The following is a 21,774-nucleotide window of genomic DNA, read 5'->3' as shown; positions in this document are numbered from 1 at the left end:
TATTCATTACGAAAGCGAGGTTTTCTTAAGGCGGGGGGGGGGGGGGGGGCTCCCATAGATAATAAAATGCGACCCGGAACGAGGATAATGCTGATTTGCAGAATTCTTTCGTGTGGGTCTAGTTTTCTGCAGTCTTGCCGAAGGAGTATACGTTGCGATCTCGCAGATCTAAAAATAGACAATTCCACCGATTAAAAAATCAAGGAACAAGTACAGGCCATAAGATTTTTCAGCTGTTGGCTAATCTATATGCTTTGGCGGCGTACTATCAAAAATACAAGCCCTAACATTCATGCTTTTTATACAGCGTATTCTATCACTAAATTGATCATTTTTATGCCAGAGACTTTAATACGGCGCCATACGAGTTGCACATGACCCCTCCCTTTTTAACTAAATTTAATGTTTCCACACATTGCTTTGGAACAATACTCTTTTTCGGCCAGTTCAAAAGGAAAAGTACAACATCGATCATTCTGACAAAGCATGTTTATCAGCTACTGAGGTTAAAGGTTATTCGGATATCAAAACCCGATCCAAAAAGGTGTTGTAAGGACGCTAAGCTTAGAGTGAGTTACTAAGTGAATGAATCGGTTAGTAAGTGAGTGAGTTTACGAATTGGTTGGTACGTGATTGATTGGTGTGAAAATGTGTGTGTGTGTGTAGCGAGTAAATAAGGCCAAAGTAATTAAATTCTTTGTTTTGCGTCCACTCTAAATGGGAAAAGGTACGCGTCTAAGCGGCTGAAAAACACACATAAGAAAATTATCACAATGTAATTTGATTGCAGCAAATAAAAAATTGTAACAAAATTTTAGTTCAGAAAAGCTAAGCGGTTATGTCCTAAAATTTCCTATTCAAATACACTGTGTGTGTTTTTCATGAAAACCTTAAAAACCTAGGCGGGTAGGGACGCAAAACAAAGAATTTAATTACTTTGGCCTAAGTGTGTGAGTAAATAAGTCAGTGAGTTAGCAGGTAAGTATGTAAATAAGCAGGTAAGTAAGTAGGTAAATGCGGAGGTAATTGATTGGGTGATTATATAACCAAATGTAACGTCAAGTAGCGACTAGGTAAGTGAGCAAACAGGTGAGGTGATTGTTAGAGTGAACGAGGCAATTACTAAGCAAATGAAAGTGCAGTAAAATCCTTCTTCACACAAAATCATCTGATCTATTTCAAACTGTGGGCTGTATGAAGCGCCTACACGATATATTCTGAAGGGAGAATGCGCCTCGAAAGTGAAAGACTTAAACTTTTGCTCAAACTTCCATCAAGGAATATTTCAACCATTCTCTTTCAAAATCAAGAACAAAAATAGGGGGGTCACCGTGCAAATTTTGGTACCAGGGAAACAAATTACCCAAGATTTACCGATATTTGAAATTCACAATATGAATATGAATATATGAATATGAATATATGAATTCCTGTGTTAAATCTAAGGAGAAAATAAAATTTTCGATTTTTGAAAAAACTAAGGCGGCAACAAGTTGTCTTACACGAATAACTTTAAAATTAACCGCCACAAATACTAGATCAGAAAAAGAATTGTAATATTTAGTTTGAGAGTCCGAATATCCTTAAATGTACTTTTCTCGAACCCTTCATTTTTCATCATATGGTGCAAAGCCACGTTTCCAAAAGCATGATGTTATGAAAAGTCCATCTAGTGGGTGTGTACAGGGAGTGTTAATGAATGTAATACATGTGATTGCTTATGTTCTCAATGACAGATTGCTTCCGGTTGTTTGCGTTCGTCCTCACGAGTCCAAGGTTTCATCCTTGCCAATAACAAAACTTCAACGCCCGAAGAGGTTACCCGATAATCCTCTTTGCGGTTCGCATACCGACATAGCACTCACAGTTGCTCAGTAACCGCAAGAAAGTTACGCTGCAAAATGTGTAAACCTACAGTACGACTTTCCCGCCATTTTTGCCCTGTTTTATGAACTTTTATGAACTTTCATGCTATTTTGTATAAGATATCCAATTATATCCGATTGTGCTACCATGGGGAACTCGCTGTCTGTAATAGACGTTGAAAAGTTATTTTTTCAGGGTGAGTAACGTTAGAGGCATTCGGGTAGAGGGATTTCGTGAAGTGATCATAGAAGTACTTAAGGTTCCAAGACGAGAAATTGACGATTTTAAACCAACAATTCTCTAGCGTTTAAGAAGCTCAGAACCCCCGTAAATTGTATATTTTCGGAAAGCCTAGATATAGGGGAACAGTTTGGTTATCATAGTGTCACCATTGTTTCCATAACTATCACGTGACAGGTAATTTGCATAACCTTTCAAAAATCGGTTTTCCCTATGTTTTGTTTCAATGCTTTGAGATATGTGGCTGAAGTTTGTGTGAGTGCAAGCTGTCCGAAGGGTCTTCAAAAGAGTGTCTCAGAATCTTTTTAAACCTTCTACAACAGTTTTTATGCCAGAAAAACTTCCAGAGCAGTGAATTTAAGCATAGTTGATTTCTTTAAAATTGTGCTCCAAAAAAACTAAGCAAGATATAAAAAATCTGAGACACGCTTTGGAAGAGCGTTGTGACAGCTTGCATTCCAGCAAGTTTGAGTCAGATATTTTGAAGAATTGAGACAAAACATGGGGAAAACCGTTTTTTGAAAGGTTATGCAAATTACCGGGTCACGTGATAGTTATATAAACAATGGAGACACTATGGTTACCAAAATGTTCCCGTATATCTAGGCTTTCAGAAAATGTATACTTTACAGGGGTCCTGAGCTTATTAACCGTTAGAGAATTGTTAGATTAAAAAGGTCAAATTTCTTGTCTTGGAACCTTAAGTAATTACGTGTAGTACTTAGTATGTCGTGCCCGCCAACGAAGAAGTCACCTGTTCGTGCGGCTCTTCCATTATCCTTCTGCCTCCCTCTGATTTGTCAGTCGATCCCCTGACGTACAGCTCTGTCACACAGTCAGTCGTATGATAGATACAGATGAGAAGATTGTAGTTGAAGTTAATTTGAGAGTCATCAAATTGAAGTGATGACTATTATTCGATACACGTTAACTTGCTTACAGATGCACAAAATGAGTTCCCATCCAGAATACAGCTGAGTAGAACAAATGGGATTGGGGATGGTGACAGTTTAAGTCAAAAAGAAATACACCTGTACCTTGATCAACTTTAGCCACGATACAAGAATATCGATTAAACTTTATATAAGTTCGTTGTAGAAATATTCTCATAATAAAGACTGACAAGGGAGAATTTGAATTTTACTGAAAAATATAACAAGGTTTTAGGACATATTTCAGTTTGTATCAGGACTTATGATGGCGGTAACTTCTCGCTTAGCCTCTTATGTTGTTAGATCGCAGCAGACGACATGTCTGAAAATGTAGCAAATTTAAGGGACATGTGTTTCACTTATTAGAGTAAGGTCCGATATGCATATTGATCCAAACACCTTTCATTCTCAGTATATCCACAAGGCTGCTGGTTTACCATGTGTGCAGGCGGCGAGATGGGACTCACATTGACTAACAAAATTGTCGCTAACCTAGAAGTCATGTATTAAAACAAACATCGCTTTCGTAAAAAGTAGAGATATTATATGAAGCAGAGAACAAAATGGAGGGAAAGAACACGCTATTAAAGCGCTAGTGCCTTACAGCGAGTACTTCGCGTGGCCCAGATAGTTCGACCTTTCGAGAGTTACGCAAGAGTGGGTCAAGGTGAAACACAGATCTTGAAAGAAAAAGTTCACGGACTGTACCGCCCTTTCTTTGACATGTTACGTGGCATTGCCGACCTTTGAGGAACATATGTTAATGCTATTGCAGAAGAGGAAAACCATGGACAAAATAGCTTATATTGAAAGAGAAAAACAACTTACACAATTGATACCAATCAAAGTTGTCGACGTAAATAGATACGTTCGGCCTTAAGCGAATGATTGCCTGCATGTGGCGTTTGTCAACAGGATTGGCTTTTTGAATGATTTAAGAAGGCTGGAGTGACATTCCGTTGGTCCACACTTTCCTCAACCGAAAGCTATATCTGGTCGGAGGCAGCCAAGCATCGGAAGATCGTCTCGGCCTGTCATTTTGCAACAGTCGCCGGAGAGTTCGGACCCCCAAACCCACAGAGCGTACTGGTACTGTCGTCTCCGCATCATCATTACTTCACTAGTTTGGAGGAACGCTGCGATTCACACTGTTAGGGACGCTGCACTCCCACGACAACGATACGCCGCAGACGGTGCGAGGCTCACACTATCAGGGTCCTTCTGTCAACCTGACTTCCGTTTCCGTCGTCAGGGAGAGAATCTGTACCCGCGTCTTGCATCATTGCCGTAGCCATCTCATAACTGTTGTTACGTCATAACTCTGGTAATTATCATTCTCCATCATTTCAACTGATTTAGAAAGTTGCAAACCCGTTAATTTGCTATATACGTCAACACAGCATCCGTGGGATGACAGTATATACAGGGGCAGACAACAAAACTTCGTGCAAAATAATTTTCATGGACAATGACTTGCTGGATGGCGGGTATTGTTTTCCTCATCAGAGTACGGGGGGGGGGGGGTATCTTTCCCTAAGGGGCTAGCAGGGAAACTTCATTCTTTTCCTTAACAGACAACTTGAAAAAAAGCCTCGGAGAGTATGAATCGCTCGTTTTCGGGAGGGAGTTTGTCGATGGGGAAGGGGAAAGCATATAACAAAAAAAATTCAAATACTACAAGACTAGTATAAGAAGTTTTTTTACAATTTCTGAAAATCGGCTCGTTGGCTGCTCCCTGTATATCTTACACTTTTTACAATACGAACCATACGGCGTATGTCGCACTGTGTCGTGTTTAGTTATGCGATACCTGGTAAGTGTTAAGGTATGTCGTCAGGGAATTTTCATGTTCAACGATGCTCATCGGTAGATGAGATTTGTATCGCTTTGTCTTTTAAACGTTTTGTAATGTTCGTGCGGCGGATCAAATGAAAAAAAATTATCAACGGCGATTGGTGCAATTTTGTGAGGGTGCCAAATCTCTGACAGACCCGAAAAATAGGTCTGAGGCGAAGTTAAGTTTGTATCATCATATATGAAATACAAGAGAAATCATTTTGGTGAGACTGAAGCAGGCTGGACCCAACTGAACAATGTTACAAATTAACAGAATCCTAGGGGGTCCAGTTGCTACAAAAAGGTATGGATGGCCCCCTAGGCAAACCCCATGATTTTTGGTGGCGAAAAATAGGCCTAGTGTTCTAGCTCTATACCGATGCGGCGTTAATTCAACAACAACAACTGTTACTGTTACACAATATCTAACTTCTTCCCCGCAACAGACTGTGAGTTCACATCGGGGCAACTAGCGGTCGCGCGGTTATGGTGTGGGCAACGAACCGGAGCCGTCTCGGATGTTTAGAAGGAAATTGACACGTCATATAACTAATGATCAAGCCGGTGGTTGTGAGGGCAAGCTTACAACGCGTCGAACAAGCAGCTTTTTGTTCCGATCTGTCTGGTTGTCATGGAGTATGCATGTCTCGTTCGTTTACCACACTTTTAGGGTGCACGTGATGATGATGATGATTATGGTTTTATACTAATAATTATTTTATTTAATATTTTGGAATGCCTAAAATTGCCTGTTCCGTCATAATTCACTTGATATTTGGAATATATTCACAATATTTTGTCACAAAATGGTGTCGAAAGAGGTTATCTGTCGTGGCCCCAAAACAGTTTGAAAGGCCCATAGACTGCTTACGATTTTGGCGGGAAGTCAGTGACAACTTCAAAATTCGACAACGCCTATGTTCAACACGCGTGGCACGCAAGAGAAGCAACAAACCAACAATTTTTATGAGTCAATCGTCAAACAACCTGGGAATTTCCCTGATACCATAACTATTGCAAAAGGCGGCTCTATTATTAACTGATCAATCGCAATATTTTAGTTAATAATGCGATCAGTGCATGATAAAAGGAAAACAGGAAAGATAAGCTCTCATTCAAGGACTGGTGAATCTATCTTTAGATGATATTTTCATTATTTTTGTTTTAATGTTACCCATAGTTTCTTGTTCTACTCCCCAAAGTATTGTGAGATACACAGTATTCAGCTTGTCAACTAAGCCTGTACATGTTTGTTATTGTTTACGAGTGGATTCTGGTCCGGACCAGACTTCAAATTAAAAACAATAATGGTGCATTTTACACATATAGACGCTATAACGAGACATATAGCAGATTACAACATTACAACGTTACAACATTCTTTGAGGAGTAGAATAAGAAATTAAGGTTGACATTAAAAACTAAAATGGTGAAAAAATAATCAAAAGTCAGAGTTATTAGCTCTTTCACTGAAAACATTTTGTCGGGACTTATGCACAGTGGCGCATACTGAAGTAGTCCGGAGACAGATGGGATGGACGACATACTGGTTGTCGTCTGCTGATGAGTAGGAGAAGTTTTCCGCAGGCTTGGACTGGCTAAATCTGTCGTAGCGGTAGAAACTTCCAGACCCGAAGAGAAGAATTAAGGCGAGCATAAATTAAGAGAGTTCGAAGGTGGAGCCTCGGCGACAGCGGGCTGTTAGACACATTCTCCCGCAGTTTTACTGCCGAGACGTTCGAACTGTTCAACCAGCCACAAAAATATGCATTGATGTCGGCCTTAGAATGTAGCACATTGACTTCAGACGAACTTTCAGAAAGGTCACTCAATGCTGCAAAGCTTCAATACTCGAGTAATGCTTTCTGTCGGATTACTGATACCAGCGTAGTTTTTTTTTTTCTGAAATGCCCGATGACTTCAGCATGTCGTCGAGGACGGGGTCGAGGCTGGGGATTCGAAAACCTATCTCGTCAAAATTGTCATACAAGGGCCTGAATTAGCTAGAGTAACACTCTGATTGAAAGTTAGAATGCACCAGAAAACTTGTATCTTCATCCTGGCAGATTGTCGTTGTTGAATTCAACATTGAATTAGGAAGTTAACGACATAGTTCGCAAAAAGTATGCAGTTGCTCATATGCATCTGTTGAAGCTGGAGTTCGGGTCGTGAAACGACACAAGTTTGGAACCGAAAACTGTTTACGTTTGAATAGTTCATATCTATAAAATGTGAAAGGAAGAACTGCCGCGGTTACCCAATTCGTTTTACATTGGTTATCATGAAGTAGAAACAACTAAGGTAACTTTTTTTGCGTGATAAAACGCGCACTCCTTCACACTGTTCGATTTTTGTATCACCGTGGCAATTGTGAAAATCCCGCCCATTTTTGACGCGCTCGTAGAAGGCAGCGATTGACACCACACCACACCACTGGCACTTGTATTTCTTGAGCTCTTGACCTGCACTGTTGTCAGCTAACCCGTCCATGCGATTTGGATCAAACTAATTTAAAGTTGTTTTTTGTTAGCGATGGTGGGTTGGAAATCAAAATCTCCGGGTCAAATTCCAACTGAAGGTCGGACATTGCCCCGTACCATCAGTGACGTACAGTCACACTTGTTTGTAAATGAATTTTCCGTCTCAATGTCGTTCGTTTCAATGTGCAGTGGCCGGGCTGTTGCCCGGCATGGTTTTAGTCAAATGAGTGGTACAGTCGGAAGGTGGCATACACCTGGGAACAAAACTACTTTCTGTCCGAGAGACATATTTCTTGTCTTCGAATATTCAAAATATGTAGCCAATCCCTCTATTGAAGAATTCCAGTATTTGTGCCATTTTCAAGTCTTTCAGGTTTCACTGAAAGTAGTCGATTCGTCAATCTCACGAACAGGTAGTCTTCTGAACCCTTGAAGAAATTCACATAATCTTAAATTACACCATTTCCCTGCACAAGCGAGCCATGGTCACTTTCATGGCGGGTTTAATGGTAATTACATGTAAAACCAATACGAGGGACATCGTGCTGATTGAAGAGTAAAAAGGAATGACCAGCTGACAGATTGCGCATGCGCTTTTTATCTCAGAGACATCTAAATGCAGCTGCTGGCTTGCCAATGGATGTTTCCCCGCTTGTAAATATCGGCCGTCAAAAAATCTGCTTTAAGGTAGAGTACGCGCATCGAAACTGAAAGACTCTTAAACATTTCCCCAAACTTCCTGTAAGAAAACTTTCAATTATTCTGATGTGTAGTGTACTCACCCATACTTGTACAGACGAGAGACAGCTTGGCAATTGATGTGTGATCATATTAAACTACGCTTTTCATTCTGAAGTAAAGCGGTTTTATTGTCGATCAGCTACATATGGCTGACGTTTTTAAGCTTTCGATCACTGGAAGGTATTCAATAATAAGTGTCCCCTACTTTCAAAATCGTGATGCGCGCGCACGTGTTTATGTTTTTGCCTACATTCGATAGCTCGCAACAACCTGTGACGAATTTCACATCTCCCGCGCTGCGGGTGTATATGCCTTACTAGTCTGACCGGTAATAATGACCATAATGACAGGGTGAATGCACTGTTAAGATCTCTAAGTGTTGTGTTATCAATGGATTCTGGTATTCAACGCACGTGACACAGGGCCACAGTTCGTGTGTTCTTGTCGATAGGTGTGTTTTGACCTTGTACGGGGAGTCACTTACAGACATTGGATTTCAATCGATTCAGTGTTGAGGTCAGCCGTGCATTTAATTACCTAATCGCTGTAATCTCAAGGTGTAAGTACATGCTCAATTGAATAATTTCCGTTCACTTTATTGTATTTTGTAAGGTGTTACCACGGATTGTTAACAAGGACCCAAAGCAACACGGGCAGAGGGAGGGGAGAGATTAGTGGGTGTACCGTGTACCGGTGAAATGTTTATTGTAACGAAATACACTTGTCGCAATAAAATATATAAACCCGAAATTATAGAAGCGAACGACAGTATCAGGATAGGTAGCGAGAAGTCCGTAGTTTTAAGATATTTCTCTTTCTCAGTCCGAGTCAGCACCGTGCGTGCGGTTTCTCGAAGAATCTCGTCGGTTCTTAAAGTCCCTGCACGAATTGGTCGAATGGGAAACTGGCGCTCATTCAAATAAGTATTTTATACACCGAAAACTACAGGCATTTGTGAGACAACATGCTGTCCGCAGATCCGGGACGCTGAACGATACCTATTAATTATGCGGTTAGCCGTCGCGAATGACACGGCCTCCGAATTTGTAAAACGTGAAAGCGTATCGTTTTCAACCGTTTGTGTAATGCGGTTTTGATGCCGAAATCTGTATTGGGCGCATTAGACCGCCAGTCGGAGCTTTCATGGGGGACAAGGTGACCATCAGCGTAATGACGGTAGGATAAAAGGCTGACGCCGTCAGGCACTCTCGCCTCGGAGGGATAATGCGGCTCGATGTTAAACACGTCACTTGTCGTACTTCACTCCCCGCCAATCAACGATCAATCGCCAGGCTAGCTTTCAAAAAAAGTTGCGCCCGTCGACCAATCATGATAGTTCTGACCATCTTCGGGGTCAAGGATCCTTGCGAGGGTGACAAGAGAGGTCCGCCTTCTTTGGTCTTTCGTTTCACGTCCTTTTCAAGCATTGACGTGGGGTCTTTTGTGTTTAGCAGCACACTTGGAGTTTTAAATAACACCCTCCAGTGATCCCCCCCGCTTATAAGCGTTGCGATGTGCCGTTGTGTAACTGCACGGGCACATTGACACGGCCAATGCCACTGTCACCACGTCACAAAAGCACCGTGTGTCGCGTCGTAGCCGCACTGAAGATCACACACTCGTACAAAACACAATGGGCATGACAATACCCGGCGCTTACTGAAAGAGAACGGTCTGCCCCGGAAGTTATCTCAAAGATCATCGTTGGTCAAACCCCCCTTATCTTTGTTTTTTTTGGTTTTATAAAGCACGGTGTTTAGCGATGCTGGCCATTCACTCGACCTGAGACTCAGAAAGCGAGCAGACAGCAAACACTCGACCATAAAGCGTGCAATCTACGGGATCCCAAATGGCAGCGACCCCAGATCCGAACTTCGGATACTTGTTTCGATCCGTGAACAAGGAGTACCCGGTGCCGGTAGAAGCCTGCATAACAGGTTTGTGATTTTTAATTTTGTTTTTTACTACATGTTTTAGTATTGTGTTATTACACCTACTACTACCATAACACATCTATCACTGGTTTCACAATTTCTGCGAGAGAAGCCACACGCGAATAAACAGCGCAATTGCGGATGTTCTGTCTCTTGGCCGATCGTGAAGAAGTCGGTTGTTTCTCCTGTAAGTTTTTTTTTACTGTGGCAATACTGGGTAACGATACATGTTGCACTCACAGCGGAGCTCGCACGACAGCGCCGGAATTCGCGCACGCGACAAGAAGACTTAAAAACGTAATTTTATCTGACATTCAAAACGACCATTTTTTTTTAAACATGGCTTTCATGCTAAAAAATTCGTCAATCGCACATGGCTGTTATTATCACTAGCATCGAACAGTAGCTATCGTTTACTGTGAAACAAAAAGTCGTTTTTATGCATCGTCACTTCTAGAAAACGGAAGTATGCACCGAAAACACGTGTTCATTGGGTCGTTGCATAGACTGTGTCGTGACTATGACATTGCTGGACTGTCGGGCTCGTGGAAAGTGCGAGCATGCTACATTAGACGCGGAGAGAAGTCCGTGCAAAAAGTGCGGTAAATAAGGCTGGTTCATATTGCTTACCTATTAGGGCAGCTTACACCCTGGTTTGCATAGAACACTGCAGCCGTGTCCAGGGCATTCCCTTGACGATGAGGGCCACACAATACATCAATTAAGTAGACAAAAAGAACATTCTCGTGCAAGCCTGTCCTAAAGTGATGCATAAAATTGGAAAGCGTAAAGATTTGCAGCGTTGCAAGAATAGACACTGTGCCAAAAAAAGCTTAATTGTCATGCTGCGGGGCACACAGTGCAAGACCCCAGTCTTATAGCGAAGTAATCTAGGACGTATTTTACTAGGTCCCTTGTGAAGGGACCGTTGTCAGACCTGGGCTAGTGTTTACAGGCGAGGAACCGTATCTAGGGTCCCGTTTATACCTGTGCGGCCCAGCTATTGTGATATGAAGAAAATTCCGGGGCCCTCAGATCTGCTGGTCGGGCCTACAGAAAAAAAATCGCTGTCACATGAGCGAATTGAGAAAACCCAATTACTAGTTCAGTAAATTTGGCGGAGCATAGATAACGGTCGATAATTGATAAAGGTATGCATTTTAGCTCGCCAGCGGATTAACACAAAATACGGAGATGAAGTGAAGTGGATTGTATATTGCCTCTTCAAAATGCTACTTCAAATTTTCAAGAATGTACGATAACAGCGAAGAGTTTCACCCACTCTAGAAATCTACGGGGTTTTGTTTTTAACTATAACGGCCTAGTTGGCTTAGATTTTTTTAGCACTGATTATCTCCGTTTCACGATTGCAACATCTCTGTTAATCCTCCCTAGGCTCGAAGTGTCAGAATCGTGCCGCTGAGATCCGTGCGTGGCAAGAATCGCGTAGTATACGCGCAACCGTTTCCGTCGTACGGGTGCTACGTGCGATGGACCCGCGGGTGTCTGTTTGTTTTCATAACTTGCATCCAAAGATGTCCTTAAGTGCTTCGTATACATTGCGTACAGTGGATCTATGATCGCATGGAGTAACACGCTATTCGGACATTGACATACACTTGTTTTCTTTCGATTTGGCTCGTTTGTTTTGTCTTTACACTGAAGAACCTTAAATATCGTCACGTTGACCGGCACATCCTGGCCTGGGGGCCGTTAACCTTCTAAAACGGTGCAAATAACTGAATCGTACGTCACTATGACTGTTATTTAGTTTTGAAATATTTTTTTCATCACACGAGATTAGATAAATTTTTCATCGAAGTTGTCACACCATGAGCAGTATACGCTTTAAGACATATTATCTACTCACACACATGTATATATATATATATATATATATATATATAATATATATATATATATATATATATATATATATATATGACATGTACTATAAACGTTACCTTGCATGCCAGAGATGGCGCAAGTCAATATTAAGTATTTGTTTCCGATGACGTCATCGGTCCAAATGTCCGATCTCATACATCAATGATAGCGATTACGTTTGTATTGCGCAACTTCATTAGGTTAAAAAGCGGCGAGACGTAAATGTGACGTCAGCCTAGGGCAGATCTCAGAAAGTGCAGTGAGGTATTTACGTATTGATGCCGAAATAAGATCACTGAAATAACAAGACAGGGCGGCAAAGGACAACATATTTGTTTTTTAGGTTTCAACGCGGGGATTTATTTAGATAACCTGCTAGCAGTCGCCGCTTGTGTTCAATTCAAAACTTGTTTTTGGAAATCAGCTCGCCAAAGGCACTATCCCCCAAACTACAATAGTAGCAGGCGGCCAACAATGGGAAAAGATGTCAATTGAAAGTCGTATTGTATTAGTATTTCGAGCAGCTAGAGAATTTCAACAATAACGTCGTTCCTGTAGCTTGTTCTTTGAACCAGACCGATTTGCCATGGATATGGATTTTCATCGCGTTTTGTCTTACTTTGGTGTCAATCTACATGGATTTCTTGTAGTGCACCTGAAGGCGCATTCCGTTCGTGCACCGCGCCCCAAAAAACAATCACACAGCCCCAGACCTACCTGTTATGAAGACTCGGCTACTAAGTTTAGAATTCAATCTAAAATAATCTCCATTGTAAAAAACGAAAATAGGATATATTTGGAAAAAGAAAAGCTAGAAAGGACTATAAAAGTGTAGTTTTAAAGGATCGGGGAGTCATCCCCGCCTATCTTCAACAAGTCCAGCCAGTCTCCTTGGCTGCGTGATCATGTCTTTCACCTTGATCCAGTTTGCGCACTGCCTGCTGGGTGCGTAGCCTTGTACGTGCAGCTCCTGACGTCAACGCGACCGTTCCTCGAGGCATTTATTGCGTTGGGGTTTTTCAGAGTTTTGTCCCATTGCTTTGAACGTGACATTTGAAGGCTCCAGTCCTTGCCCATGAGACCACATGGTAACTTCCAAACATGGTCTCAAGAAACAAAATCGCTATCGGGAGTCCACCCGAGCTTACTTAGCTCTCAACTCTTATACTAAAAGAAAAAAAATAATGTTGATTCAAGTCTTTGTCGAGCGGTTTGAACAATCGGAACACTGTATTACAGTAAACATCGATTTCAAAACTTTTCATGGTTGACCAACTTACGTCAGGCTGGCTGAAACCAACATACTTTTATTGATATCAATGCAAAAATCGCAACTTTTTAAAATATGGCTTATCGTGACCGCGTTAGGGTTGTCAAGTAATTAATTTAGTAAAATCACGAAATTGCGTATGGAAAAAGACGATTCTACATTCACTAGGGGAGTACAAAAACCAATACGGTGACATTCCAACCCACGATGCTGTTGAGGTGCTGTAATGAAGTCGAGAAAAGTCGCCAAGGACTCGCAATGTTCCAGAATTCACTGAGACTGATTCTTAAAAGCGAATTGTAGTTGGACTCGTTTCCTTTATTCAGCGTGTGAGACTTTTTCAAAAATATTTTCTTGAACAACTTGGCTTCGTTTCTCAACCAGAGAACGTTTTTGTCATTCTCGTCGCCTCTGGAACAGTCACTGACCGGGTGCATAATGCCAGTCAATACAATATTTATTTAAGCGAAACGCAGAGAATAATAGTTTTATAGTCGCATTGTAATAAGTTTCTCCCAGGGCCCCGGGACTTCAAAATAGTGGTAAGTCTGTGCTTCGACATTCTCCAACTCAGCAATAATTTTGGCCCTATTTTGGCATCTGTGACGTCACAGTTGTTCGCCGCACCCATACCGTGCCCAACCCATCATCGATGCGCCCTTCACCTTGGGCCGATAATGGCCGGGTCCCTCTCTGTAAACAAGATGATTGGCGAATGAAAGCGGCTGTATTTGCACTGAAAGGCCAAGGCAAGATAGGCCCGTCTCAAGGCTGGATCATCCGTGTTGCTGCCAGGCCAAAGACCTTGGCACGGTCTACAATGGGACATCGTCGTCTGCAGATAGTGTTCGTTCGCAAGATTAATAATGTGGAACAAACATAACTGGCATCTTGCCAGACCAAATTTAGAGTCACTTTTGTTGAATAAGAGGTCCTTAGAGCTAGAGCTACTCGTTAAGGCCTTTGCATTGAGGAACGGGACTGGTTTCGAACGGGTCGTCGAGGCAATGTAGAACAAAATACAACGAAATTTGTCTTTGAAAGGTGAATGTGACTGCGCACATCAAACTTTCTCGCACGGGATCTCGCGAGAATCACCAGTCTCGTCACCTTTTTCAAATATGCCTCTTTGAAATAATGCATCGCCATGAGTTTTTGCCGACAGTACCTGTACACTACTGTACAGTCTGCCTCGCGACAAACGAGAGGAAGACGAGCTCTGAATATAAACAGGGGTTACTTGAGGTCACACAAAGCAATCTAGCGGAAACACTTTTACGTTTTACTCAACTTTACCTCACCAATATTTGTAGTGTTACTGTAACAGCTACTCGCCTTCAAATTGCGAGCATTTGGTTGTTTTAGCAAAACAAATGACGCAAATAACAACATATTTTCTCCCCAGGCCCGTTGCCCCAGCCGCTATCACCTGGATACACAGCTAAATGTATAGCAGGGTCGCTCTGCTCGGGCGATTAAAAAAACCCAGTTAAACGAGTTATTTATGATGAATAAGTACATCAACATTTGAAAATGTATTACCTTTCAAGGAAATCACGCAGACAATATTTTATAATTCCTACACACCTTGTTTGTATATCAAGATAACATAAACAATCAAAAATCTAATACAGTCGCTTTGCCCGTCACGTGACCATCTACAAAACACAAAATCTACCGTAAAGGAGTCTCCTGTCTGTCTGTCTGTCTGTCTGTCTGTCTGTCTGTCTGTCTGTCTGTCTGTTTGTCGTTCTCTCTATTCCATCTCGGCACTCACGGGCAGATATTTGAACTATCTTAAAAACTGTGAAATATGTTGGTAGCACTTTGGCGCCTTTTTGTTGCCACCTGACGGAGTGAGTGTTTGACCATAAAAGTAGGCCACCAGACAACGTAATCAGCGGTGCATAGTTTCTCTGAAGTTGGGTACGAGAGACATCAATATCCCGACCAAACTTGGGAGTATTCCAGCAAAAAGAATTGACCGGTAGTCGACCTACGCGTATCGACGTAACGATATCAGGTAGTAGGTTTGGCTTCATGTCTATATTGCAATTTCTTTTGGATTTGTTTCAATATTTGTCGATCTGTCTTTCCATTGACGGTAAATATTTGTTTCATCAAATCACGCGCGTGACCGTTCAGCGTGCGATAGTAACGGTCTCTTTATACGTCATGGTGGATGAATAATGTTCGTTTGCTGGAAAAAAAAATAATTCATCTCCCCCACCCCCGGTGGATTCTTCAATACCGGACAAAAGCGGGAGATTAGACGAGATTAGCAATGAAATTGGAGGTAATTTGTGAACAATTACCTCAGTTAGTCTACCCAGTCTGTTCCACAAACCACATAACCTCCATTGTTGCGGTGTACCGCAGAGGACCGTAGCGGATTTTGCTTATTTTTGACGTCTTGCTCCAGAGGGTGAGATAGTTGGTAAATCCCCCCAAACAAAAAACATGTCTGTCATAATCTACATCGTGTAAATTGAATATTGCAGCTATGATGATGAGGTGCATCAAGATATCGTGCACGAAATACATTGTTTGTAAACAAGAAACTCGCACAGGCGCAGTTCCGTCGACCGTAGTGTAATTCTGATTTGGTAAGAGGGCGGCTTAGAAGAATGTCGAATGCGTTTTAGAGGGGAGATTCAGAAGAAAAATGCAATTTCCTCCCTCTCCCTCAAATTCCCTCTGTAGAGGTTGCCTGAGGCATGAAAACAGTATAATTTGACCAAACTATGGTTGCGAAAGGGTTCAATGTACTGTGTATTGTTTCTGCGTGTCTTTTCGATCGGTGAGATTCTTTTTGTCCTCCAATGCTTAGCGCCATGGTCGCTTCCCAATAACGGATTGATTGTGTCACGCGACCTCCCGGTATTCATTGCTGAACCCGTTAAGCATTCCACAATGTAGGCCGCTTTGTTCAGAAGAAATGGCACTTAACCTTGCGATTAATCTCAAAACAATTGTTCTGAGGCGAACTAGAACATACGAAGTAAGTTCACTCTCAGAACTACCTCCAGTGAAAGAGTCAGCGAGTGACTGACTAGATTACCGGGCTGTGTCGATCGAGTGCGCGGACTTCAATTGACAAGGACGGTTCCGTTGTTCCGTGCCCAGTTTCACAATATTAGTTAAGAAACCAGTGTCGTCAACCGGTTCCCAGATTTTAGTATATGAGCTTCGTGCCGAGGTAGCCAAAATCTGACCTGCGACGGGAAATGGCCTCGTTTGATCTTAGTCACGTGGTAAAAGTTGACGAAAACAAAAAAAAATGTGTTGAATTTGAAGCGCACGAAGTCTAACTGGGAAAATTTCTTGTTTGATGAACTCTCGGCGTGTTCTGCGATGCATTTTAGGTCACTTTACTAAGAATACCAATTTTTTTCCCAGGTGGGCGCTATGCAGGACGCAAGGTCGCGTCTCGGCGCTTTAGAAAAAAAGAGTTAATTTGCAGAATGGACTTGTCTCGTGAACTGAAGATAGAGACCATCAAGAATCTTTTACATTGCTCTATCATCGTCACGGTTTTCAAAATATTTCAAACTATAGGAGTACTCATTGCAAACGTGTCATTTTTTTACGCAGGCACGATACCGGATTGGCTCGATGGAAGCCTGCTAAGAAACGGGCCCGGGAAGTTCGAAGTGGGCGACGACGAGTACAAGCACTGGTTCGACGGCCTGGCCCTCATACACCGGTTCAACTTCCGAGGGGGCCGCGTCACCTACCAGAACAAATTTCTCAGGAGCGACGCCTACAACAAGGCTATGAAGTACAACCGCATCATCCTTAGCGAGTTTGGGACCCTCGGCATACCCGACCCCTGCAGAAACATACTAGAACGGTTCGCAAGTTACTTCGTGCCGTTAAACATCACCGACAATGATCTCATCAACATTTTTACCATCGGGGATGATCTCTACGCCTGTACCGAGACATGCTTCTTCCGAAAACTCACCAACATTGAAACTTTAGATTTCGATAAAAAGAAGGTAATTTTTTTTCTTATTTTGACAGTGCTCTTGTTTCAGATATGTTTGGATTATAGCATTTGAGGAGGAAAAAAGGCCATTCATTAGTTTTGTCCTTCACTTTGCTTTGTTTTACCTTGCTTTGAGAGAGAGAGAGAGAGAGAGAGAGAGAGAGAGAGAGAGAGAGAGAGAGAGAGAGAGAGAGAGAGAGAGAGAGAGCCTCACTGTAGAAAACGCATCATAAACACTTGTTGTCTTGTTAAACCGACTGGGAAGAAAAATTTACCTACAATCAGATCTCTATAGCCTGCCACACAACCAACAGCCATTGAACCCTCTGTTTATACCTTAAAGTCAACAGGCTTTGTACTTTTGTTGATATCGCCAACAAATTTCAGTCGCTTGAGAAAAAGAGGGCACATCACATCTTTTGATACCCGTGAAAAGGGCTTGTGCTGAATGGGCGGACCACTGACTGTGCGTAAACGGACCGCAGGAGTACTCTAACAATACTATGTTTGTAATAGAAATCGTCAATAATTGGTCAATAATACTACAAAATTTTACCAACAGATCAACCAATTCAAGACTTTGGGGGTTCTCACAGCGAGCGCACATCCACACGTTGACAGGGACGGGGTAACGTACAATATGGCGTCGTCCTACATCGGTGGAAGCTGGTATAACATCGTCCGATATGAACCAGGTAAATAATAAGTCACGTGCCCATCAACACTCAATGCTGCCTTGTGATAGTATGGCAGTCCTGGTCCAAATATTGAAGATATTGGTTTTCTTTTTAAGAGAAGATAGCCAATACACAGTTGAGGTTTGAAGGTTGTTAGAACCCTGATGGATTTTGCAGTAAAAATACAAGATTAGGGCACGGTAGTGGGGCGGGTAAATATTGAGTTATTGAATTCTAGTACCAATATCTGAATCGTAATCCGTAATTTTTATTCTTGATTTCGAAAGAAAGTTGTTTTAAATTTCTTTACGGCAATTTTGAGCAGTTGTTTAAAAATCTTTCAATGTCGAGGTGCATGTGCGTACTGTCTTAGTAATAAATGTATTTTACCCGCTATATTTTACAGTGAAATCAGACGACCCTTCAAAACACGCGAGAATTGTCGGCAGCATTCGCGCCAAAAATTGCCTCAAACCGTCCTACTACCACAGCTTCGGCATGTCCGAAAACTACTTCGTCTTTCTCGAGCAGCCGCTCTACGTCAACCTGAAAAAGCTCGCCACCTCACAGCTTCGGAACTCGGCCATCTGCACGTGCATGGAGTTTGACAAGGAGGGCAAGGCCTACTTTCACGTGATGGAGAAGAGGACCGGCAAGGTTCTGTCCATCAAATACGAGGCCGAGGGCTTCTTCGGCATGCACGTCATCAACTGCTTCGAAGAGGGCGGCCATGTCGTCTTTGACATGTGCTGCTACAAGGACGACGAGCTCCTGCAGAAATTCTATCTGGATTACCTTCGGAATGGTGACCCCAGTGGGAAGCGGTTCTTCTGCGCATCAATATCACAACGATTTGTGCTGCCCTTGAACATAGACAAGGTTCGTATGCTGTCTTTTCGCTAGAAAATTATCAGTGGACTTTGTCTGAAGTTTTTTGAGTCCTGCAGACGGCAATTTTAAGGTTTGGTTATAGCTATTGCAAAAGAAAGTGACGAGCACAATAATCTAGCCACATATAACTTATTAGAATGTTCATAGATTGAATGAGACATAACACTCAAACACCGTCCGCAAACGAAGTCATTTCGCCATTTGGACTCATGAAACGATGTGAGACGGTCCCTTCCGAAGGAAGTATTATAAAAAAATGGCTTTAAACTTCTCAACAACGACTCAAAACCGCCAGTTCGCAAACCCGCACGCATTCTGAGTGACCTTAGCTAGAGATTGATTCGTAATACCGTCTGCAGCGTTTACAGTACTACCCTTTGACAGCATTAAGAGTTTCTTCTCGTAATCCCTTTTGAAAAAAGGAAAAAAGAGAGCTACACTTGCTTATAATAGACAATAATACTCCCCTTTACGGTAGATAAATCAACAATCTACTTCCGGAAGTAATTTAGCACGCATCAATGGAAGAGTAACCTCGATTTGAGTTTAATTGTTGATTTCCCCATTTTTTTTGCAGACTACAACGCCGAGAGGTCAAAACCTTGTAACGCTGAAGGACTCGACCGCAAAGGCCGTGCTACAGAAGGACGGCAGCGTTTTCTTGACGCCTGAACAACTCTCTGATGCAAGTGAGTATCAAATTCTGCTCGTTATGTTTGGTCCGTCGTCGAGGACGGTTATACTACCCAAAAATCATGAACACTAAAATTCATCTTATATCATAGAAAACATGAAGTCCAGAATATTTTTTTTAAATTTTTAAATTCACTGCCACGTACATTTCTTAAATTCACTTTCCGTTTCTTCCTACAGTTACCGACATGCCGAGGATAAATTATGAACAGTATAACGGGCGGCCGTACAGCTATTTTTACGGCGTGGCAGCCTACAGACGAGGAGATTTTACAAATGCTGTAAGTATTTCCCGCCATGGCGTTGTGTGTTCAAATTATCACGACGCATAAATGACGTATTTGTGTACTACGTCTTAAAAATGTAGAAACCGAAAAAAAGATGCTAGCTATTATTTAGTTGTGCTCATTGGTGTTTGGAACAATTATGAATGTTTTAACATGAGCGCGTTGATGTTGTCATATCAATGACGTATGTGGGTACTTGGGCCGAAGACTCGTAGTGCACGTGACTGATGACGTCTTCGACTAGTCGGCTGATCTGGTTGAATTGTGATGTCTATGAATGACTTTCACTATAAAATAACAGCTAAGGCAACAGCGAAGTCGAATGAAAAGTGTTGAAGCATCGCCGAGACATTGTAGGGAATCTTTGCCTCAAAATTATCAACAATTTAAATTTATTTTTTTTTGTTCACTTACAGCTTGTGAAAGTGAACGTGAAAAGAAAGAGTACTATCATGTGGCACGAGAATGATTGCTATCCGTCGGAGCCTGTCTTTGTCGCATCACCAGGTGCAGTAGCGGAGGACGATGGTAAGCATTTGAAAACGAATAAAATCCAAATGACATTTCTTGTGGCATCACACGCATGACCCCAAGCGATATACGTCATTTAATCTGTGTAACTCAGTGAAAACGTATCTCTGTGTTAACCTATGTTGACTTCCTTAGACTCGGGAATCAAGGCACAGTCGTTTTGGTACTCATATGAGGTGTTCGGACGACAGATCAAAAAGACTTATGTGTCTTTAACCACCATCGTTTTTATAGACTGGATGTTTTGGACGATTTGGTTGGATGAATATTTTTCTTAGTGGGGCAATAAAATGTCAAATTTAGTCTCATAACAATGTTTTAGATCTTTTTACAACATTTTGCTTCCAACTGTTCTAGGTGTCATCGTGTCGACGGTTATCAACACGAGAACTAAACGTGCGTTTCTCCTTGTTCTGGATGCTGCTGACTTCAGTGAAATTGCGAGGGCTGTGGTACCTGAGGAAGTCGACTGCCCCGTTAGCTTTCACGCCCTCTACGTCCCAAACATGAGCCCGTCGGGTCTCACAGCTACCGAGGACGCGAAATGTAACTTCCAAAACGGCCGTGAAGTCTGCGTCGCGTGATATGAACGACTTCAAGGACATTGACGTCAAACTGGGGAGTCTAAAAGGAGCATTTGGTGCAGGCGATAGGCATACCCGTGCTGTTGATGGGCCACGTTGAGCGACCAGCTGATAGCCGAAAAATCGGTACAGTGAACAATAGCCTCGGCAAAAATTCGATACCTCCGTGACAACAATGCAACTCTACTATTCGTCGAAAACAACATATCTTTGATGACTCAGATAATTTTATATCAATCAAAGATCCTTTTCTAGGACATATAGGTATAAAGCGTCTTTCAAGACTTTGAGAAAGCACCGTCACTTCAGAATATAATAAGATTTCTGAATATGCTATTACTCTTCAGTACAAATTCATGTATTGCCCACGTTATGCTGCTTATCTTAGAATGTTTGCAAAACATTTGACAATAACTTTTCTCTAGATGCTGCCACAGGGTTCCGATTTTTACTTTATGACCATACACACAGCAAAAAAAAATCGTAAAAGGGATGTGTAATCGAAGGCGAACGTGCAATACATAATTTTGCCCATGTGGTGGCGCTTTAGACGTCGGGTATTAGTTCCACCCCACGTTAGTTACCTGCCAAACGATAAATGCAAAAGCAGTAATTTTATTGATAAAAACTAAATTATTCTTAATTTTTACATGAAAAGAAATACGCCGCGCGTAGATGTTTTCGCACGTATCGCTTTAAGGTAAGCTCGACGCGCAAATGCTTTTATTGTCACTTCTTTTTTTAAATATCGCCAATGCGTTTTTATTTTGCCTTATTTGAGATTTCAGCCAAAATCCAATAGTACTACTAAGCAAAAAAAATATCATTCATGGCATGCTGGGAGTTGGTTGTCAGCATGAAACGTCATCACTTTTTACTGTCAGACGACATTTTGTATTTTTAGCGCTTACTTTGAATCTGCTTGATTGTCTTC

The 21,774-nt window shown here is 41.9% G+C and overlaps 1 protein-coding gene across 2 annotated transcripts in view; it reads left to right on the top strand.

The window, feature by feature from the left end:
* The first annotated feature begins 3,891 nt into the window (after nucleotides 1–3,891).
* LOC139136984 (retinoid isomerohydrolase-like) overlaps nucleotides 3,892–21,774 on the top strand; it is an 18,376-nt gene continuing 493 nt past the window's right edge. Inside the window, exons 1-9 of one of the 2 annotated variants that reach the window (XM_070704863.1) lie at nucleotides 3,892–4,362; nucleotides 9,844–10,032; nucleotides 16,781–17,187; nucleotides 17,740–17,872; nucleotides 18,261–18,733; nucleotides 19,323–19,434; nucleotides 19,619–19,719; nucleotides 20,142–20,253; nucleotides 20,614–21,774. The exon at nucleotides 20,614–21,774 is cut by the window's right edge and continues 493 nt beyond it. In XM_070704863.1, coding sequence (XP_070560964.1) covers nucleotides 9,945–10,032; nucleotides 16,781–17,187; nucleotides 17,740–17,872; nucleotides 18,261–18,733; nucleotides 19,323–19,434; nucleotides 19,619–19,719; nucleotides 20,142–20,253; nucleotides 20,614–20,840 — 1,653 coding nt within the window. In that variant the 5' untranslated portion in view covers nucleotides 3,892–4,362; nucleotides 9,844–9,944 and the 3' untranslated portion in view covers nucleotides 20,841–21,774. The remainder of the gene's footprint in view (nucleotides 4,363–9,843; nucleotides 10,033–16,780; nucleotides 17,188–17,739; nucleotides 17,873–18,260; nucleotides 18,734–19,322; nucleotides 19,435–19,618; nucleotides 19,720–20,141; nucleotides 20,254–20,613) is intronic. The other variant, XM_070704865.1, reaches the window with a different exon arrangement.

Source organism: Ptychodera flava, chromosome 7 (assembly GCF_041260155.1).
Source record: "Ptychodera flava strain L36383 chromosome 7, AS_Pfla_20210202, whole genome shotgun sequence".
NCBI lineage: Eukaryota > Metazoa > Hemichordata > Enteropneusta > Ptychoderidae > Ptychodera > Ptychodera flava.
Note: the sequence above shows the minus strand (reverse complement) of the source record. Positions and strands in the feature narration are given on the sequence as shown.